Raw genomic sequence first — 21,521 nt, 5'->3', positions numbered from 1 at the left:
GCATGCATCTTTAAATAAGGACATTTTTAAATATTTTATACCATGTGTAGTGTGCATATATTTAAATATGTTCATATTTTTAAAATTTCCTGTTCGGGAAAAGTTGTCATAAAAATGTTTAAAAACAATTGTTATACAAAGACATAAACTATTTCACCAGGTAGAAATTGGTCTTATATGAGGGCATTATCTATAAATTTAGAAAACTCCTTATCTAGTAACCACAAACAACTAATAAGTCATGGAGATTCATTGGTTAGATAGGGTGAAAAATCATGAAAAATCAAATCACTGTCTGATTAATTTAGCATGTCATGTTCATTATTCTTCTTATTACACCGCTTAGCAAATAAATAAATAGATAGACATTTAAATATTGATTTGAGTTAAAATATGTTTTATCATGGGTAAAGAATGAGGAATCAGAGAGAAATGAATCTAACAGAGTTGTGTGGAAATCTGTTGCATGTGTGTATTTGATGTATTGAGTTTATTGACAAGGTCAGAGCTTTTGTCTGTTGCCTCCAGTGTTTAGAGAGTCATTCTGTAGTGGCTGATGTCTAAACACACACACACACACTCAGACGTCAGCTGGTGCAGTGCTGCGATGGGCAGCCGGAGCCAAACTGAGCCAGACTTCGGTTGCCTGCAGTAATATTTCTGTCTCTCTCTCTGATAGAATGATGATGGTCCTGATGTGAGAGCCGGCTCTGGTGATATACTGTTAGTTCACGCTACAGAAACAGACCGCAAAGGTAATTCACATGCTTTCTTCGTATGAAGCTTGATCAGTCATAATTATTGCATTTCATTGTGTTGTTTTCTCTTATAGTTTGCCTTTAGTGTGTTAGACTGATGTATTCCCGGCAGTGTTTGTGTGATGGAAGTTTGCTGTATATCTCGAGTGCATATTCATTCGTCTATTTGTGTTTTAGATTTGGTGTTGTACTGCGAGGCTTTTCTCACCACCTACAGAACCTTCATAACGCCTGAAGACCTCATTAAGAAACTACACTACAGATATCCTTTCTTCTGTATGGTTTATTTTTATGTATTAGCAGCAGTCAGTTTGCACATGTGTGTTTGTTTTCTTAACTCCACCGCACATATACTCGGTTCTGTCACAGTCCAGACACCTTCAAGAAGCGTGTCAGTAAAAACACGTTCTTCGTGCTGGTGAGAGTCGTGGATGAACTTTGGTGAGTAAATTTTTTTTTTTTTTTTTTTTTACATAGCTACTACTAAGTTGAAGCTAAGGAAATGCAATTAGAGACTTGTTTTTTTAAAAAGAAATTGATAATAATTTATTCATAATAATTTAAAAGTATATTCATTTATTCAGCAATATTCAGCATATTTTAATCTATTTGAAGAACTAGTTTAAAAAAATTGGATCAAATGAATAATTAATTAATTTAAATAATGTTCCCATTTGTTTTTTGTCTTTTTGTTTGAAGCAAAATTATTTTAAAAAATTTTTATTTTATATGAATTTTATTTACAATTTTATATATATAATAAGCCTTTTTTATTTGAATAGCTATTTTTTATGTACACTGTTAAATATATTTAGCAATTTTTTTGTTTTTGAAAAAATTCATTTCTGCTCACCAAGGCTGCATTTATTTAATAAAAAATACAGTAAAAACAGTAATATTGTGAAATATTATTACAATTTAAAATAACTGTTTTCTGTGTGAATATATTTTATATAAAATGAAATTTATTTCTGTAATACAAAGCTGAATTTTCAGCATCATTACTCCGGTCTTCAGTGTCACATGATCCTTCAGAAATCATTATAATATGCTGATTTGCTGCTCAAGAAACATTTCTGATTATCAAGTGAGCTGAAGACAACACAGTGTTCAGAAGTTCAAAAGAACAGTGTTTATTTGAAATACAAATCTTTTGTAACACTATAAATGTCTTTAATATCACTTTTAATGCGTCTTTGCTGAATAGAAATGTCAATGATTAAATCTTACTGACCTCAAAATTTTAAAAGGTAGTGCATGTGTGATTGATTGACCTCTCTGTGCTGTCTGTGTGTCAGTCTGGTGGAGTTGACCGAGGACATCCTGCGGCAGTTGATGGATCTGGTGTTCCGGCTGGTCTGTAACGGAGAACTGAGTCTGGCGCGGGTCCTGCGGAAAAACATCCTCGATAAAGTGGAACAGAAGAGGCTCCTGCGACACATGCACATGCTCAAACCTCTCGCCGCACGGGGCGTCTCTGCCAGGTAAAGGTCAAAGTTCAAAGGTCATCAGGACGGGTTTGATCTGTGCGGGTTTGTCTGTGTTTTTAATAGTCTCTTTCTCCAAAAGGCCCGGCACGCTGCATGATTTCCGCAGTCATGAGATCGCCGATCAGCTGACGTTGCTGGACGCAGAACTGTTTTATAAGATTGAGGTAAAACACGCATACACACTGGTTTAAATGATAAAGTAAAGAAACAGAGTTTTGAGATTTGTGAGTGTAAATATGTGAAAAGTAATACCTGTTGTTCTCACTTTCATCTCTTTAGATTCCTGAGGTCTTGCTTTGGGCAAAAGAACAGAATGAAGAGAAAAGTCCAAATCTGACCCAGTTTACAGAGCACTTTAACAACATGAGCTACTGGTACATATTTACAGATACCTGTTACGCCCTCAAAACAACATGTTCTCTATATATGCATATTGCACACAAAAACGGCAAAGGATTTCTCAAAATTGATACAGTTTCCAGGCACTTCTGAGAACCAATAAGGGTCTGGATTTGAAGTTCAAATTTTAGTTGTAATTGGCATTAAATGGAATGTAAAAACTGTAGCTGTGAATGGAAATTCTTCATGTTGGTCCGATGTAGGTCTTCCTGGGAAAGTGGGCAGTTCTTGGCCTAAACAAGCTTCGGTGTGGGCAAGACTTGTATGTAGATATAGGGTGCTATGTTATCCGTTTTAATTTATTATTTTTTTTCTCAAATTCTGTTTTTTAATTTTTTAATTTTTTTTTTCTGGTTAAATTCATGGTTAAATTATATTTTAGTAATCAAACAGCATGTCTTATTTACATCTCTTTTACAATTTACAACAATTACATTTTTTATTTTTTATTTTTATTTTTGCCATTTAAATTTTTCTGGATTCCATTTTAATGATTAAATTAAATTTTAGCGATGGAAAAAGTATGTCTAATTAATTTAAATCGTGAAACATGAAATCGACCAAACAACAATTTAAAGGTTTAAGGGAAAAAAATGTTTTTGAACCCTGTGAAATCTGTTTTATTTTTCCAAAATTCCATGTTTTACATTTTGTTTTATTGGTTAAATATTTTTTTTTTTAAATCAAAAGCATGTCTAATCAATTTAATTCACAAAAATAATATTTAAATAATTTATTAACATTTTAAAAAATGCAATTCTTTTTTTTTATTAAATTTAAAATGTAATTAATTTTAGCTATATCAAAATCATTGGAAATACAATTAAGACATAAAACATCAACAATTTAATTAATCTGATGTAATCAAATACAAATTTAACAATTTATTTTAGTGTTGCCAAGTCCTCGGTTTTCCTGCGAAAATGGGCTACTTTAACACTGTTGCCACTGGTAGTTTTTCTTGTCCGCTGGTTGAAGCGACCCCAATAACATAATATTTAGCCCCAGGAATGCTAATTTTACCAGGGGAACCCTGCCAAAAAAATGTGTATTTTACCCCCCGGAAGGCGAATTATTTATTTATTTATTTTTTTAATCCCATGCAATTGGGTGGGATTTGTTTTAAAAACCTGGCAACCCTGATTCATTTTATTCTTTGGCAAAGTAAATGCTGCAAAACAGAGTCTTAAAATTAAAACAAAAAAACATATTCCTTAAAGTTTTAATTATTTTATTATTATTACTATTAAAAGCACTATTGTTTACAATGTTCTATAGTATATTTCTGTCATAATTTAAACTGAAGTTTTATTTTGATGGATTGAGTTTGTTTCTGTGTGTTTATTAAACTATAACTACACCCTCATGCTCTACATATTCCCCATGCTCACTCTGACATCCATGTGTGTACTCAACTGTAATTCCTCCTGTCCACTAGGGTGCGCTCTATCATCATCCAACAGGAGAAAGCTCAGGACAGAGAGAAACTGCTGCTCAAATTCATCAAAATCATGAAGGTAACTAGAATAACACTCATATGTGAATGTATGAAAAACACATGTGGCTTTATTTGTGGCTGTGGGGTGATTGTAAGTGCATTACTCTCTTTATTTTCTGAGTGATTTAATGTTTTTCTCATCCGTAGCACTTGCGGAAACTGAATAACTTCAACTCTTATTTGGCGATTCTCTCTGCGCTGGACTCTGCACCAATCAGACGACTGGAATGGCAGAAACAGACGTCTGAGGTCAGTCACAGCGGTCTGACTTCCTTCTCACTGCCAAAACTAACAGAACTGAAGAAAACCACTCAATAGTAGTCAATCATAAGAAATATGAAAAAATTGTATATCTGATCTCACTTTTTAAACGTCTGTCTGTCTCTTTTTTTTTTCTTTTTTTCCAGGGTTTGGAGGAGTACTGCACATTGATTGACAGTTCATCATCCTTCAGAGCGTACAGAGCGGCGCTAGCAGAAGTGGAGCCTCCATGTATACCATACCTGTGAGTTTCTGTGTAAAGCAAAACTAAACTGTACTAAAATTAATACAGGAGTCAGAAAATAAACTAAAATGAAATAATAAATAAGCAAATAAAGCATTTCATGCTAATTAAAGATGGCTCTTTCAGCCTCAGACTGCTTACCAAAGGACTGTCTGGTGAAATCTCACAGCTTTGCAACGTTGGAGAGTCAGAGAAGCACAAAATCCTATATTTGATTAAATTTGTGAGGTTCATGACATTGCATAAAAATATGTGAATCAGTGTTATTTTAGTATTATTTATGTGTTGTTATAGTATTTATTAATACTTTTAAATGACCTTTTAATTTAATTTTAGTTTTAGATTTTAGTACATTTTTTGTTCTTTTGTCTTTTTTTTTCTTGTGTGTTTGTGTTTTTTATTTAGCTTTAATTTATTTTTATATCAGTTAGTATTATTTATGTATGTATTAATATTTTAAATTACCTTTTAACTTTTTTATTTTAATTTTAGTTTTAAATTTTAGTAATTTATATTCGTTTTTAAAATATATTTTTATTTAGCTTTAATTTATATTTATTTCTGTCTATTTTTGTCATTTTATTTCTTCAGCAAACTGTTTTTATGCACCAGTGATGTTCTATTATTATTATTTATGCATTTAGTAATATTTTAAATTACCTTTTAATTTTTTTTTTTTTAGTTTTTAATTTTAGATTAAATTTTAGTAATTTAGTTTTGTGCTTTTTTTCATTTTTATTAGGTTTTTAAAATGTTTTGAGCTTTGTTTGAGTCGTTTTTAGTCATTTTATTTTGTCAGCAAACTTATTTCAGTTTGTTTCTACTTTTATGTTATAATAACATGTCTAATTTTTAAGTTTTCCATCTTATTTTATTTCAGCTTGATTTTATTTACTGAAAATTATTTTTAATAGTTTTAATTAGGACATTTAATAACGCATGCTGCTCTGATGTTTTCTACACATCTGCTTAATTTCAACAAAAAATGTCTTTATTAAATGAAACTAAAACAGTAATTAATTTAACAGCTAAAGGTAACTTAAATAAAATGATATTTCAAGCTAATTAAAAAATGTATTAATAAAAATTAACATGCAAAATTGCATGTATTGTATGTATACATGACAGTTATTGAAGATTGTTTAATGTTCCATGTTTTAGTTTTGCTAATAAGGTTTTTTTTCCACTGACAGGGGTTTGATCCTACAGGATTTGACGTTCGTTCATCTCGGAAACCCAGATTTTATCGACGGCAAAGTGAATTTCTCCAAGCGCTGGCAGCAGTTCAACATTCTGGACAGCATGAGACGCTTCCAGCAAGTGTGAGTAATCTTCTGGCCTCAAGCCGCACGTTTGAGAAGCGTGAGATTAGATTACACGTGATTTAAGATGCAGTCCAAAAGTCTGCCATAAATCAAACCGATTTGTAAAATGAAGCAATGAGGCATTAAAGGCGGTGGTCAAGTCTAATATTAAAACATCTCTTATTTCCACCGCATAAGAGGAAAAAAATGTGTTTATCATAATTATGGCATAATAGTGATAATTATGAGATACTGAGTTATAAAATCATTATTAACATGAGATTAAAATCACAATTGTCACATTAAAATCATGGCATGAAATTGTGAGATACTGAGTCGTTATGAGGTATGTCCAAATGAAGTTCTTAGCAATGCATATTACTAATCAAAAATTAAGTTTTGATATATTTACCATAGGAAATGTACAAAATATCTTTATGGAACATGATCTTTACCTAATATCCTAATGATTTTTGGCATAAAAGAAAAATTAATAATTTTGACCCATACAGTATATTGCTGGCTATTGCTACAAATATACCCGTGCTACTTAAGACTGGTTTTGTGGTCCAGGGTCACAATTATAAATAATTCTGACATTAAAATCTTGAAATTATGAGATACTGAAAAATCTGAAATAAGATAAGAAAAGATATTATAAGACAATATGAAGTTAAAAAACATTTGTCACTGATAATGATGACATAAAAGTCACAGTTGTGATTAAAAGCAGTTGACATAAATCGAAATTGAGATACTGAGTCATTGAGATTAAATGTTCAAAATGACAAAAAACATAATTATGACCAAGTCACTTATTATGACCAAGTCATAATTATGAGAAGTTGAAACTGACATAAAAACATAATTATGACATAAAAAATAGAAATTGAGATACTGAGTCACTGTGAGATAAAGAGTCATAATTATGAACAATTATGGCAAAAAAACAAAAAACAATTATGATCTAAAAATTCAAAATTATAAGATAAGAAAATTTTTCTCCCCGTATATTTTAGATAATTATTTTTTCTGGAATTATTATGTAAGACTTTTATGCATATAATAATATAAATGATCAGAATAAAAAAGTATTAATATTTAATATAGTAAATTGTCATATATGTTGCAGATTTCACAAGTAACTGATTTTAAAAAAATTGTTTAATGATTAATTTTTATTTTAAATCATCTTCGTAGACACTACGAACTGAAACGGAACGAAGACATCGTCTCGTTCTTCAACGACTTTAGCGATCATCTGGCGGAGGAGGCGTTATGGGAGCTCTCGCTCAAGATCAAACCACGAAACATCTCGCGGCGCAGGACGGAGCGTGAGGAGAAGACCTAGAACCTGAAATCTAGAACCTCAGAGACAATTTACGGTGAGACCTGAACCTCCTGCAGAACCTTGGGAACCCACGCTAGGCTGTTTTACCCACGCTAGAGTTCTTAATGCGGTTCTGGAGCTGAAATGGGCTGAACCGAGACATGTGAGCTCTAGTTTGCACCAATAAACTCAGACATTGGCAGTATTTTTTCCCTTGACTGTTTCCTTAAAACCTCAAGAGGGGAATCCTAATTCAGTATAGATACGCAGATACGCACTCGCGCACGCTGAGGGCTCAAGAGGACCCGAACGCTGTGATATAAAGCTAAATCCTCACAACTTTCTATGTTTGCGTGTGTTTACGTGTGGCTGTACAGAAAGACACACTCTGAGAGGGCTTGGTTCATTTGATATTAATACACTGTGCCTGATGGAGTGAGTTCATGTTTGTTTGTCCCGTTTGACCTTCCAAAGGTCTGATTCAACCTACAATTCCCGCTTGGAACTGTGTAACTGGGTCGATTGGGAAACGGGCGGATGTGTGCAATCTTATAAGCGTTTTATAAGGAATATTCGCTGATCTGATGAAACGAGTATGTTTTGACAGACGCCGTGAGTAATGGACTATATGGAATATATATTAATTTGAAAATGAAAGAATGAACTGGACGTTTGGACTCGTTTTTCACATCGTCTTGCTATATTGTTTTGTGTGTGACCATGTGCACCCCTCAATTTAATGGTTTACCCCGTCAAAACGCTGACGCCCTGTTAAATCCCATGAAAACCGTCATGAACGTGTGGATTTTTCACCTTAAAATAAAACAAAATTGCATTGTGATATTATTTTCATGACTATTTCTTTTCATGCACATTTTTTCATTTTCCCCATTTTTAATAGTTTGCAAAATCCCCAAAATGCATAAATACATTTAAAATTACTTTAATATAAAATTTAAAAAATGTTAGTTTACATTCAATAAAATAATAAAGTGCATTCGTAAAATACAAATATAATGGTAGTATCTGTGCTAAATTAAATTTATTATAATCTGAAGGTAAAAATGGATCACTTTCATAAAATAAAAACATTTTATTGTTCATAAAGCCTTTTTATGCAGTAATTTCGTAAGTTTACACGAGATTGGTTTATGAATGATTCAAACAGAAAATCATCCAGTTGTTCACTACATAAGAAAACATTACAAACAAATAAAGAGAATAATTTATAATTCAATAAATAAATTAATAAATATGCTTAATTGTCATGAATATACTGTCATAATGCAACCAAAAAATGTTTTTCTTTATCCAAAATTAATTTATATTTTTTTATCTTTTGATTATTGCAAAAAAATGACCTTAACATTTATCGAAGTTTATTAACAATTCAAACAGAAAATCATCAAATTGTTCACGACGTAAGAAAACGTTACAAACAAATCCTAAAAAAAATAATTTATAATTTAATAAATAAATTAAATAAATATGCTTAATTGTCATGAATATACTGTCATAATGCAACCAAAAAATGTTTTTCTTTATCCAAAAAATTTTTTTCTTTTTTATCCAAAAAAAATTAATTTATAGTTTTTTTTATCTTTTGATTATTACAAACAAATAAAGAAAAAAATAATTCAATAAATTAATTAATAAATAACATTTATCATAATGCAACCAAAAAATGTTTTTCTTTATCCAAAATTAATTTATATTTTTTTATCTTTTGATTATTGCAAAAAAATGACCTTAACATTTATCGTAGTTTATTAACAATTCAAACAGAAAATCATCCAATTGTTCACTACATAAGAAAACATTACAAACAAATAAAGAAAATAATTTATAATTCAATAAATTAATTAATAAATATGCTTAATTGTCATGAATATACTGTCATAATGCAACCAAAAAATGTTTTTCTTTATCCAAAATTAATTTATATTTTTTTATCTTTTGATTATTGCAAAAAAATGACCTTAACATTTATCGAAGTTTATTAACTATTCAAAAGAAAATCATCAAATTGTTCACGACATAAGAAAATGTTACAAACAAATCCTAAAGAAAATAATTTATAATTCAGTAAATAAATTAATAAATATGCTAAATTGTCATGAATATACTGTCATAATGCATCCAAAATTAATTTATAATTTTTTTTTCTCTTTTGATTATTGCAAAAAAATGACCTTTACATTTATCGAAGTGGACTATGATGTCACCGAGAGGGGCGGGGCTCAGTGTTGCCTGTCGACGAGCAGTTTGACGGCGTTTAGATGTTTTTGTTTCTTTTGGGATGTGTATGATATGTTCTGTATAAATGTACATGTACAGTCGTGATATATAATCTCCCATTATGTAGAGAGGGCAGTTACGAGGAAATATATTTTCGAACCAAATGAGTCATGCACTAAAATAACTAACATTATGAGGCAAAAAAAAACATGAGGACTGAATATGCTGTGATCTCTGGGCATCAGAGAGTGTGTGTTTGTGTGTGAATGTGGTTTTTCTACAGAATGTCGTTATTCACATATGGGAGAAGGGAAGCTGAAGCTGCTTTCTTCTGTGTGTGTGTGTGTGTGTGTGTGTGTGGCGTCTGGCGTCTGTGATGTTTACTGACTTGTGGGAATTTTTTTTTCCTGTTACACCTATAACATCCTGTATATTCAACCACCAATAAAACTGCTCTCTTTGTATTGTGTTTGTATTTTTCCAAAACTACATTCAGCACATTTACACCTCAAAAAAAATGGCCATACTAGTGCCATTACCGAGCAAAAAGACCAAAAAAATGACCAGATTAACCATGGTTTTCCTACACTAAAAGTTTAACAATGGTATTTATAGTAAAACTGAGGTTATCCACTTTTCCCATAATAAAACCATTTGTTTTTTTAAACTATACTGTCTTAATGGTTGTTTTCTACTGGAAAAAAAACACAAACCCGTTCTGAATTCCTGATCTGAAACGAATGATTTACGAACCCGCTCCGAAGTTCAGATCTAAATCAAACGATTCGCGATACGTGAAGTTCTGATCTAAATAAAATGGTTTACAAACTGTAAGTCCCGTTCTGAATCAAATGATTCGCAAAGTTCCGATCTAAACCAAATGATTCGCAGTATGCGATTTGAATTCCTGATTTTAATCAAATGATTCGCGATCCGATTGGAGCGCTTCGAGTGAAAATTCGGAGTTTCGAAAAGATACGATTTTTTTAATTAAATCTAGTTTTTGCTAGTGATTCACTTGAAATGAATGATCAAAATCACGAATTTGAATCAGTCCGAGCGGTTCCAGCGTAAATGACTCACTCAAGTGATTCGGTTAATCTGTTTCTCTTTTCGCGTCTTCAGCCGTTTTTACACGACACCCTCAGTACTAGCTCGGTAGCTTTGTGAAACTGAAACAAGCGATTCAGTTGTTTTTTGAATTGTTAAATTTTGTGTGAAAAGATATATGCTTGTTGAAAAAATTAAACACTTATATCATAGAATACAGTTATTGTCTTTCAAGAACTCAAGTACTTTTCAAGTACCTCTTCAGGAATGTTGCCATTTTCAAGGGTTTTCCAGGCCTTACATTTCAAAACGTCAAATTCAAGTACTTTAACCCTTATGCAGTCTTTATTTTGGGTTGTACACTCATGGTCTCATGCAACAAAATGTAATTTTGTAACAAAATAATGTTTTTGTTTTTTTAAACAAATGTAATTTTTCTGTTCATTAATGTTTTTACTACATTTGTTCCGTTTTTTTTTTTTAAATTTATATAAATTAATAAATATTTTTAATAGGTTTTTATACAAAAACAGCTTTTTTTTTGTAAAATTCACTTTATAAAAGACCCACATTTTTAACTTTCATTCATGGGTATAACATGGATCATCTGACATGGTTTAGTGTAAGATTTTTGCCCATCTTTTGGAAAATGCCGTTTTAAGCATCTTGTATGAATCCTGAGTAATGATGCTGAAAATTAAGTTTTGATTACAAGTAATAAATTGCATTTAACATTTCATTACTCGTTATTCTGACAAACATGTTTACATTATTTTATCAAACAATGTAGAATGTGAAAAATGACACATTAAGTCACATAAGCTTGTTCTCTTTAATATTAAAAAAAAAAAAGGTTTGTACAAGTAAAATGTAAAATCTGATTACAAATGAATAACTACTTTAAAATATTCACATTTAGGAACAAATTACAGAGTGAGGTGAATGACATAACTTATACAGAACATTCAAAATAAACATATCAGTAATTAATAATTAATAATTTTAAATACTATACTATCACTATAATTCACTAGAAGTATTTTACTTCATCCATTTCATGTCTCATCCTGACCAAACAGGAGTTTATGCTAGACAAGGCAGCACTGAAACTTCATTTCAGGCGTTTAAAATGCCATTATACTTGACAATAGTAACAAAACATGTTTACTTTTATATTCTACATGTGTAATTGACAATCTCATGTTTTGGAGTTGTGAAATTATAGTTTTATGAGACGGATCAGGCAGTGAAATACAGACTAGGCTGTTTGTGCCGATGTACACTGACTTACCCTGTTACAGGTACTGACTGTTATTTTAAACGTGAGTAGAGATTAATGTGATTAGAATGTGAATTGTGACATGTAGGACAATTACTATTTTATTTATACAGAACAGTTCTGCCTTGAGAAAGATGTGACTACAGGTTAAAAGTCACACTGAGGGTCAGGTGACTCAGCAGCAGAAGGCAGTCTTAAAGGAATAGTCACCCAAAAATGAAAATTTGCTGAAAATGTGCTCACCCTCAGGCCATCCAAGATGTAAACACGTTTGTTTCTTCATCAGATTTGGACAAACGTAGCATTACATCACTTGCTCACCAGTGGATCCTCTGCAGTGAATGGGTGCCGTCAGAATGAGAGTCCAAACAGCTGATAAAAACATCACAAAAATCCAAAAATACTCCACACCAGTCCAGTCCACCAGTTAACATCTTGAAAAGCCAAAAGCTGCATGTTAGTAAAAAATTTTAGACGCTGAATCTGACGGCACCCATTCACTTTAGAGGATCCATTGGTGAGCAAGTGATGTAATGCTACAGTTCTCCAATTCTGATGAAGAAACAAACTCATCTACATCCACCTCGTTTTCATTTTTGGGTAAACTACTCCTTTAAATTCTGTGAAAAGTGAGCCTGATACAGATTGTGTGTTGGAAGCATGCAGAAAAATTCAAGCTTTCAGGTTTTGTGATCATATGACTCCTTTCTGTTTGTGTGTTAATGTGGTCGCGTGCTGGGCTCCAGTAGGGGGCGTTTCGGCGGGACGTTCGCGCCTCCGCTAGATTTCTCGTCGTGTTCGACCACGCCCCTCTTTAGACTCCGCCCATGGGCGTGTCCGTTGACAGAACCCCTCTGCCATTTGCAGATGTCACCGTTGAGGATGTCCTGAATATGCTGCACAATCAGGTTTATTGCCACTAAATAAATTTAAAAAGACAAAAGAGAAGCAAGATGTTTGAAAAGCAAGGCTTATTTTTGAATATTTATTGGCTTTGTAATCATATTTACCCATGTTATCAACTCCACGAGGTATTATGACATCTGCATATTTCTTGGTCTGAGGTTGGAGAGAGATTTCAGATGTCATGAATGCATCATATTACTACTAAACAAATATTCAATGTGTTTTCAGCTTTTGTTGTGTGTGTTTTCTCACTGGAAGACAGAATTCTTCAAAGGCTGGTTTAACAAAAGTGGTGTACTGCGTGAGAATCTGTTCCAGATCTCGACCTCTTCTCATGTCACGCAGAACTAAACACATGATATGCACACTGTTAAGGTAATTATTCAAATATTTTATGTTTCCATTACTTCAAATTAAAAAATGATGTTTGGCTTAAAAGTAAAATAAATATAATTGATATACAAAACTGATCAAACGTTCAAGGTCAGTAAGAATAGTAGGATTTTTTGTTGTTGTTGTTTTTAAAAGAAATTAACACTTTATTCAGCAAGGAGATCAAAACTTTCAGTAAAGACATTTATAATATCGTAAAATATTTATTTTTTAAATAATATGTATTTTAAAATTTTCTATTTGTCAAAGAATCCTAAAAAATGTATCAAAATGTACACAAAAAAGAAAGAAAGAAATGTAAAATATATTACAATATAAAACAGTTATTGTTAATTGTAATAATATTTCACATGTTACTACATAATATTTTACTGTATTTTTGTTCAAATAAATGCAGCCTTGGTAGGTAAAAAATTTAAAAATCTAGTGTACATAATCATTTTCTAGTCATATATTTATTTATTTATAAGTTAGTTCTTCTTATTAAGTTTTAAATTTAAAATTAATTTGAACTCTTAAAATTAACTCTTTAATAACTGTAATTAATACATCTGGATATTAGAATTTTAAATTGGATATAAAACTCTATATATAAAAATGAAATGTGTATGTGAACCTGAACCTAACAACAAATTTGATGTAATTTAAAATGTTACTTACATTTAAAAAATAACTTAAGACTAGTTTTGTGGTCCAGGGTCACATTTTATTTATAAAAATACTGTCTCTAATGCACAGAAATGGCTTGGTGAACCATTTGCTTTAACAGTATTTACCTCTGCGAGACAGGCGAACATCCGAGTCCGTGTCGACAAACAGTTTCATGTGAAACATGTCTCTGACTTCCTGTGTGTAAAACACCAGAATCCCTTCAAACAGCACCACATCAGCAGGATACACACATATCTTCTCTGGCAGCCTACACACACACAATTGACAGTCTGTTATCAGAAAACACGCTATCAGTGTACACGTGTAGAAAGAGTGTGTCACTGCTTGACGTGTCTTATTGCCTGGAATGAGTGACAAAGTCATATGTAGGAACCTCCACCACCTTCCCGTCAATGATGTCCTTCAGCGTCTGACACATGAACTCTGTATCAAAAGCATCTGAGAGCGAGAAAACATAGTGTATTTAAAAAAATGGCATTTTGTAAAGATCAAACCACATGAGGATGAGTAAATAATGACAGCATTTTTACTGTTCACTGCTTTTACCTGGATGGTCAAAGTTGTACTGGCCTTTCAAAGCTTTGGCTTTCTGTTCTGGAGTGAGAACCCGGTAGAAACTGTCCTGGCTGACAATAGTGACCTTCCTCTGGTGATGATCCACCTTATTCTGACCCAAAAGCTCCATGATTTTTGCACACACCGTGGACTGACAGGAGAAAAACAGCAGTTAATGATCTGGACTGACAGTCTAGTGTTCATTTGTAATTGCATCAGCCTGAATACCATTACAGATACTGTAATGGTCCATTCAGTGTTGGGAAGGTCACTTTGGAAATGTAACAGGTTACAGATCACAAGTTACTTGATGTACAATGTAATAAGTAGTGTAACTTTTCAATTACTTAATAAAAGTAATGTAACTTACTACTTTTAATTACTTGTTGATTACTTTTCTAAATTTCTAATATTTTCAACTGTTAATCATTTTGAAACATTTAAACCAGGCAGAGTTAACCTTACAGTAGCATCCAACTTATTACACAACTGCTTGATAGATTATTTAGATGTTTCGTGTCAAAATAATTAGACACAAAACACTGATCTGAGTTGAAATATTCGAACGCAAAGCTTCCATGAAGAAATCAGTTGCTAGCAAACGGCAAGTTCAAACTAGACATTTTAGGGATACAGTGCAGTCATACCAGTTTTCTTACACAACATTTCACCACATAAATAATTAAGGATGTAGTACTAGTTTGTTAGTTGTCTTACAATCCATTACAGTACAAAAAAAAAAAAAAAAATGGCAGCAGCTGCGTTGGTATGAAACAGTAGAGCGAGTCCACAATACCAGGATGACAGAATTAAGAAATTGTCCACATAATATTGAATTAAGCTTTAATATTTTATTAGCCAAGCAAACACAAAGCTTCCGCCAAGAAAAATTATCAAGCATATAGCGCTGACTTAAGTTACCCCGAATGAGTCTGTGTTATTTGCTCCTACCAGTTGTTATTGGGGAATAACACACCTTGGAATGTCATGACTGACCAATCAGAATCAAGCATTCCACGGAGCCGTGTAATCATTTAATTTAAAGCACAGCCACCACAAATTCAGACTTTTTAACTTATATTTTTGGGCTTTTTATGCCTTTTATTGTGATAGGACAGTAGAGAGATGACAGGAAAGATCTGGGAGGAGAGAGGGGAGCGGGATCAGCAAAGGATCTCGAGACGGGAATCGAACTCGGGTCACCGTGAGCGCAGATGCGCTATATGTCATAACAAGATCATAACATAAATAACATAACTAGTTTAATAGCTATGATACTGGGTTTGAAATCAAATGTTTGCATAGTTACGACAGAAAACACTAACATCTAACAAATCCTTGGAAAAAACAATCTTAAAAAATAAAGATGCATAAACCCAAATAGGAAATAAAACAGTTATCCAATAAGCATGTGTCCTATTCTGTGTCCTAAACTCCTGAAACATCGGTGTCTCATTTTAGAGCAGTCAATGCAATTTATAAAAGAAGTCAATTAAGTCAAGTAGGGGTGGGTGTGTGAAAAAATTCAGATGTAACCCCCTTTGTAATCACTGGCATTTTTCAAAAGTAACTAATTTAATTACACATTTTTTCTCAGAAACTGTGACTAATTACAATTACATTTATTTTACCAACACTGGTAATGGTATTAGATTATAGGAGCCAGATGCTAATGCTTGAGCTTGTGTGAATTATTTACATTTTCCTTCCTAGAATTACCTTTTGCATGCTGTTCTTGTGTACTTTATATAGTTTGATTTAACTTGCATGCATTCCACTTAAATGCAAAGGCTCAAAACAGACAAGTGTTGACTGTGACAGCTAAGAGACAACATTTGTAGGTTTGCATGCGTTAAAACACCTATGCATTAGTTTGCATCGCTCATTTAGTGTTTCGTACCTTTCCACTGGCCGTTCCTCCGCTCACCCCGATCAGGAAAGGACGGTGCCGCGGCCGCTCGGTTTCACACAACAGTCCGGTTGAATTCATGCTGGGACAGTAACAAAAAACAGCGTTTTCTTCAAGTATGGAGTCCGGGTGAGTGCATAAAGTCGTTCTGGAGATGATCGGTCATTAGTTGGAGGCTGTCTGGGCGGTGTGTGATCGATTACCGCCTGGTTTCACTATTAGCCACGGCCGATGACGTCTCCAATGTTTCCGTACTAGTTAGTACATGTTTGTGAGACATTTCTGTTCCTGCAGGGAGCGCTCCGTTACTCGAAAAGACGAATCCCCATTGCGGCTCAGTCAAATCTCAAGACGTTTTTTGTCTTACTTGAGACCTTTGTAGATTAGAAAGTATCATTTTTTAATATTTCGAAATGTGCGACATTGATTCCAGGCGCATGAGTGGAAGCCTCCTCAGTAGAATGTTGTTTTAAAACAACCGTGTTTGTAACGCCAAACGATTATGATTGGTCCGTTTACTACAGCGGTGAGAAAAGTAACACTGGTCATGTGACCACTCTGTCTTCGCGACGTTTCTTTAGCGGTCTAGACAATATTTTACAATTTAGTAATGATACTGAGAAACTTTAATATATGTTGAACTGATAATAGATTGTATAAAGTTAGAGTAGGAAAATTATTTTTTATCCTGACCAATAAGAGCAAGCCGCTAAGCCCCGCCCATCGCGGGATCCCTTTGTCTGTTGATTGCCATTCTACCTGTTTTTTCTATTTATGTGCTGTCGCTGCTAAACGTGACTGCGTCACAGCATCCTACGCAAACTCCATGAAACTTGCAATCAATGTCATCACTTTGAAGAGTTTTGGATTGACTATTATAATTTTAAAAAAATACTTGGTCTTTTTTATTTTTTTTTTAAGAGACCCTTTGAAAAGGGTCTATAATTATTTAATGAGTTTATAATTATTTTATAACTATTCCTTGCCAAATGCTATTATTAGGATGATATTACAAATTATTTAATGTTTATATAATGATATAATGTTTTTAAAAAGAAATACCTTTTTTCAAGAAAAGCTAGTAATAACTTTTATATATTAATATAATATTAGCTGTAATATATGTGACCCTGGACCACAAAACCAGTCATAAGGGTCAATTTTTCAAAATTGAGCTTTATATATCAACTGAAAGCTGAATAAACAAGTTTTTCGATTGATGTATGGTTTGTTAGGATAGGACAATATTTGGCCAAGATACGACTATTTGAATATCTGGAATCTGAGGGTGCAAAAAAATCTAAATATTGAGAAAATCACCTTTAAAGTAGTCCAGATGAAGCTCCAACTAATGCATATTACTAATTAAGAATTAAGTTTTGATATATTTACAGTAGGAATTTTACTAAATATATTCATGAAACATGATCTTTACTTAATTTCCTAATGATTTTTGGTATAAAAGAAAAATGTATAATTTTGACCCATGCAATGTATTTTTGGCTGTTGCTACAAATATACCCCAGCGACTTAAGACTGGTTTTGTGGTCCAGGGTCACATATTATCTTATGTATTGTTCAAATATCTTGTCTTTTTGCTTTTTTATTAATTTTTCAGTTCTTTTTTTTAACAATGAACAAACACCATTTCCCTACAATTGAAAGAAAAAAAGTTTTTTGTTATTAAAATGTATATAAAAACAAAAATATTTAACAAAATCAAAAAGATGTTGCAAAAACGGTATTGATTTGGTTGTTTTCATGTTTAACAATCGAAGGTCGCTGATAAAGTGTGATGTGTTTGAAAATATCAAAGGACATTCAAGGGAAAGTGTTGCAGTGACCACAAGGGGGAGCCGAACACTTAAAAAACAACAACTTCTTTTAATGCTTTATTTAGAAGAATATTTAAAATATATAAAGAATAATAAATGTCCAGTGATGCAACTGACAAAGGTCAATCATGTTTTGTCTGAACCATCGCTGAGATGTGGTGGTTTCTGTTCATCTGGATTATTTCTTGAAGCCTCCTTTATTGATTCCTCAGCAACAATTTCCAGGGCCTCATCCCCTTGAACTCTTCGGACTGCTTCACCCTTAGCAGCCAAGATTTCCTCTATGTTTCTAAAAATAAAAAAATGGTTTAAATGAATAATAAATCTTGCAGTTCAGTATTACAGTTAGTCGAAATAATACTGTAATGTAATAGAAAATAAAAATATCTCAAATATTTTACATATATATAATTAATAATTTTAAAACATAAATAGATTAAACTTAATATATAAATTTAAAAAAACAGATTAAAATAAATATTATTTAATTAATTGTAATTAATAAAAAAATATATAAACATTTTAAATTTGATTTAAATAATGTAAAATATACATCTAGCAAGAAAAAAGATTTATAATTATTATTGTTTTCACAGTATAAATTGGCACTTTATACATGAAAGTAAATGTATTATACAACCCCAAATCAGAAAAAGTTGGGACAGTATGGAAAACGCAAACAAAAAAAGAAAGTAATGATTTCTAAATTTACTTTGACTTGTATTTCATTGCAGACAATATGAACACAAAATATGTCATGTTTTGTCTGGTCAACTTCATTTCATTTGTAAATATACGTCCTTTCCTACGTCATATGTCATTCCGACCTGCAACACATTCCAAAAAAGGTTGGGACAGGAGCAATTTAGGGGCTAGTAATCTGGTAAATTGGTTAAATAATGATGTGATTTGAAACAGGTGATTGTAACTATGATTTGGTACAAAAGCAGCATCCAAGAACGGTCTAGCCCTTTAGGAGCAAAGATGGGCTGAGGATCGCTAGTTTGCCAACAAATACGTGAGAAAATTATTGAAATGTTTAAAAACAATGTTCATCAAAGAAAGATAGGAAGACATTTGGATATTTCGTCTTCAACAGTGCATAACACAATCAAAAGATTCAAGGAATCTGGAGGAATTTCAGTGCGTAAAGGACAAGGGCGCAAGCCTAAGCTGAACAACCGTGATCTCTCATCCCTCAGGCGGCACTGCATCAAGAATCGTCATTCACCTATAAGCGATATCACCACATGGGCTCAGGACTACTTTGGCAAACCTTTGTCAAGTACCACAATACGTAGTTACATCCACAAATGCCAGTTAAAACTGTACTGTGCCAAAAGGAAGCCCTATGTTAACAGTGTCCAGAAGCGCCGTCAACCTCTCTGGGCTCGGAGGCATCTGGGATGGACCATCACACAGTGGAAACGTGTACTGTGGTCAGATGAATCAGTATTTCAGGTATTTTTTGGGAGAAATGGACGCCGTCCGGACCAAAGAAGAAAAGGATGATCCAGACTGTTACCAGCAACAAGTCCAAAAGCCAGGGTCTGTCATAGTATGGGGTTGTGTCAGTGCCCTTGGCAAAGGTAACTTGCACTTTTGTGATCGCACCATTAATGCTGAAAAGTACATCTTGGAGATCTTGGAGCACAATATGCTGCCTTCAAGAAGACCTCTTTTCCAGGGACGCCCATGCATATTTCAACAAGACAATGCAAAACCACATTTTGGACACATTACAAAGCCCTGGCTGCGGAGGAAGAGGATACAGGGTACAGCCCCGACCTGTCTCCAATAGAGAATGTGTGGCGAACGAAGACCCCGTACTGTTGCCCACCTTAAGACTTGTTTGCAGGAAGAATGGGACAAAATTACACCTGAAACACTTCATCACTTGGTGTCTTCAGTCCCTAAACCTCTTTTAAGTGTTGTGAAAAGGAATGGCAACATTACAAAGCAGTAAATGCTTTACTGTTCCAACTTTTTTTTTCCCAAGTGAAATGTGTTGCAAGAACCAAAATTGGCATACGTGTTTATTTTGAGGAAAAAAAAAAAAAAAAATCATGAGGAACATATTAAATAATGCGCTGTTGTATTGTCTGCAATGAAATACAAGTCAAAGTAAATTTAGAAATCACTACTTTCTTTTTTCTATTTGCGTTTTTTCAATACTGTCCCAACTTTTTCTGATTTGGGGTTGTAATATAATGATTTAAATTTGCGGAATGGGCATCCCTCACATCTAAAAATGTAAGAAAGTAATCAAATATAGCATGGAGCAGCTTTCACAGTTGTTATTCTCTTCAGTTTTTAAAATGCAAATAATATGCATGAGAATTCTTGCACAGAACATACACACCTTTTCCCCTCCAGGTCCGAGAACCACTTAAGATTATCAGCGATCACGTGGTGGTTTTTACATCCAGGGCAAGTTACAATAACAACACCCTTGTGATAGGCTATCTTGGATATTTTCTTCATAGAGCGAGTAGAGCACACCTAAAGACAAAATGTACAATTAAATGACTGAACATTACCTAAGCAGTCAAACATTGACAGTAGTATAATCTTACTTTGCAGGTGTAAACCAGGTGATAGTGTGTTGACTGTAGTTGTCCAATGGCTTCAGTCCTGCATACAGAAGTTGTGAAGCTCCTGCAGAAACTCAATCTGCTTCCGTTTCGTGATTCAACAGATCCCAGATCCCTTTTTTGTGCCTCCTGATGCTTGCCTCTAGCTGTACATGATGTACATGTATGTAACGTTACCGACAGACTTCCCGCACCACGTGATTTGGGTATTCTCGGTCTGAATAAAAAGTAGCATAATCGAGAGGCCATTATTGAAACGTTACCGGTCTAACTGTCTTTTTTTTAACACACGCAATATCTCTACTGAGGCTGAAATGTCATGTTTGTCATATCCGAGTTGAATCGCTCGTCGCTTGCCGATGACGACAGAGACGCATCGAAGCCACGCCCACCATGTTTATCCGCCAGTAACATGTGGATTACATAAGTTTGAGATGAAAGATGCAAAAGTATGGTTTTCCCGCTGGTCAAAAAAGTTTTTTGATTAATAATCTGCTTTTGTTAGCTAAGAATTTTATTCACAAATGTAGATTTTTTAAATCACCCCCCTTGTTTATAGTATTTAAGAGACAATACGTAAAAGCTTTTTCAAAAAAGCACAAAAGCTGGAATCTTTTTAGAGTTATTTAATAAATATTGATTTTCCAGGTGATAAAGTGGTTCAAATTAGAACAAGATTTCTCTCTTTCCCACTTCTACCGAAGGTAAAAGAAGTTCAATTTAAAATTATTAATGATATTTATCCTTGTAATGAGTTCCTCAGACATAGATTTAATATGAATTGTAATGAGTGCACTTTTTGCGAA

At 33.1% G+C, this 21,521-nt stretch overlaps 3 protein-coding genes across 3 annotated transcripts in view; 1 reads left to right on the top strand and 2 right to left on the bottom strand.

The window, feature by feature from the left end:
• Positions 1-8,845, top strand: part of rapgef1b (Rap guanine nucleotide exchange factor (GEF) 1b) — a 41,000-nt gene extending 32,155 nt beyond the window's left edge. Inside the window, 11 exon segments of the mRNA XM_051093512.1 lie at positions 680-755; positions 936-1,024; positions 1,111-1,199; positions 2,057-2,242; positions 2,328-2,412; positions 2,528-2,622; positions 4,086-4,164; positions 4,293-4,394; positions 4,553-4,650; positions 5,844-5,972; positions 7,155-8,845. Coding sequence (XP_050949469.1) covers positions 680-755; positions 936-1,024; positions 1,111-1,199; positions 2,057-2,242; positions 2,328-2,412; positions 2,528-2,622; positions 4,086-4,164; positions 4,293-4,394; positions 4,553-4,650; positions 5,844-5,972; positions 7,155-7,305 — 1,179 coding nt within the window. The 3' untranslated portion in view covers positions 7,306-8,845.
• A 2,540-nt stretch (positions 8,846-11,385) lies between these two features.
• Positions 11,386-16,569, bottom strand: uck1 (uridine-cytidine kinase 1). Its single transcript, XM_051093945.1, has 7 exons — positions 16,278-16,569; positions 14,369-14,528; positions 14,164-14,260; positions 13,927-14,069; positions 13,010-13,104; positions 12,862-12,910; positions 11,386-12,770 (listed from the first exon to the last, which is right to left on the bottom strand). Exons 1-7 carry the CDS (start codon positions 16,365-16,367, stop codon positions 12,571-12,573), a joined length of 834 nt encoding a protein of 277 aa, XP_050949902.1. The 5' UTR covers positions 16,368-16,569; the 3' UTR covers positions 11,386-12,570.
• Positions 16,570-18,150: 1,581 nt separating this feature from the next.
• Positions 18,151-21,090, bottom strand: dnlz (DNL-type zinc finger). The gene is made up of 3 exons (XM_051092454.1): positions 20,698-21,090; positions 20,484-20,623; positions 18,151-18,410 (listed from the first exon to the last, which is right to left on the bottom strand). The coding sequence occupies exons 1-3, from the start codon at positions 20,962-20,964 to the stop codon at positions 18,248-18,250; spliced, it is 570 nt and encodes a 189-aa protein (XP_050948411.1). The 5' UTR covers positions 20,965-21,090; the 3' UTR covers positions 18,151-18,247.
• Between the last annotated feature and the right edge of the window lie 431 nt (positions 21,091-21,521).

The sequence above is a fragment of the Labeo rohita genome, chromosome 21 (assembly GCF_022985175.1).
Source record: "Labeo rohita strain BAU-BD-2019 chromosome 21, IGBB_LRoh.1.0, whole genome shotgun sequence".
In the NCBI taxonomy this organism is placed as follows: Eukaryota; Metazoa; Chordata; class Actinopteri; order Cypriniformes; family Cyprinidae; genus Labeo; species Labeo rohita.
This window is presented reverse-complemented; position numbering and strand designations above follow the sequence as displayed.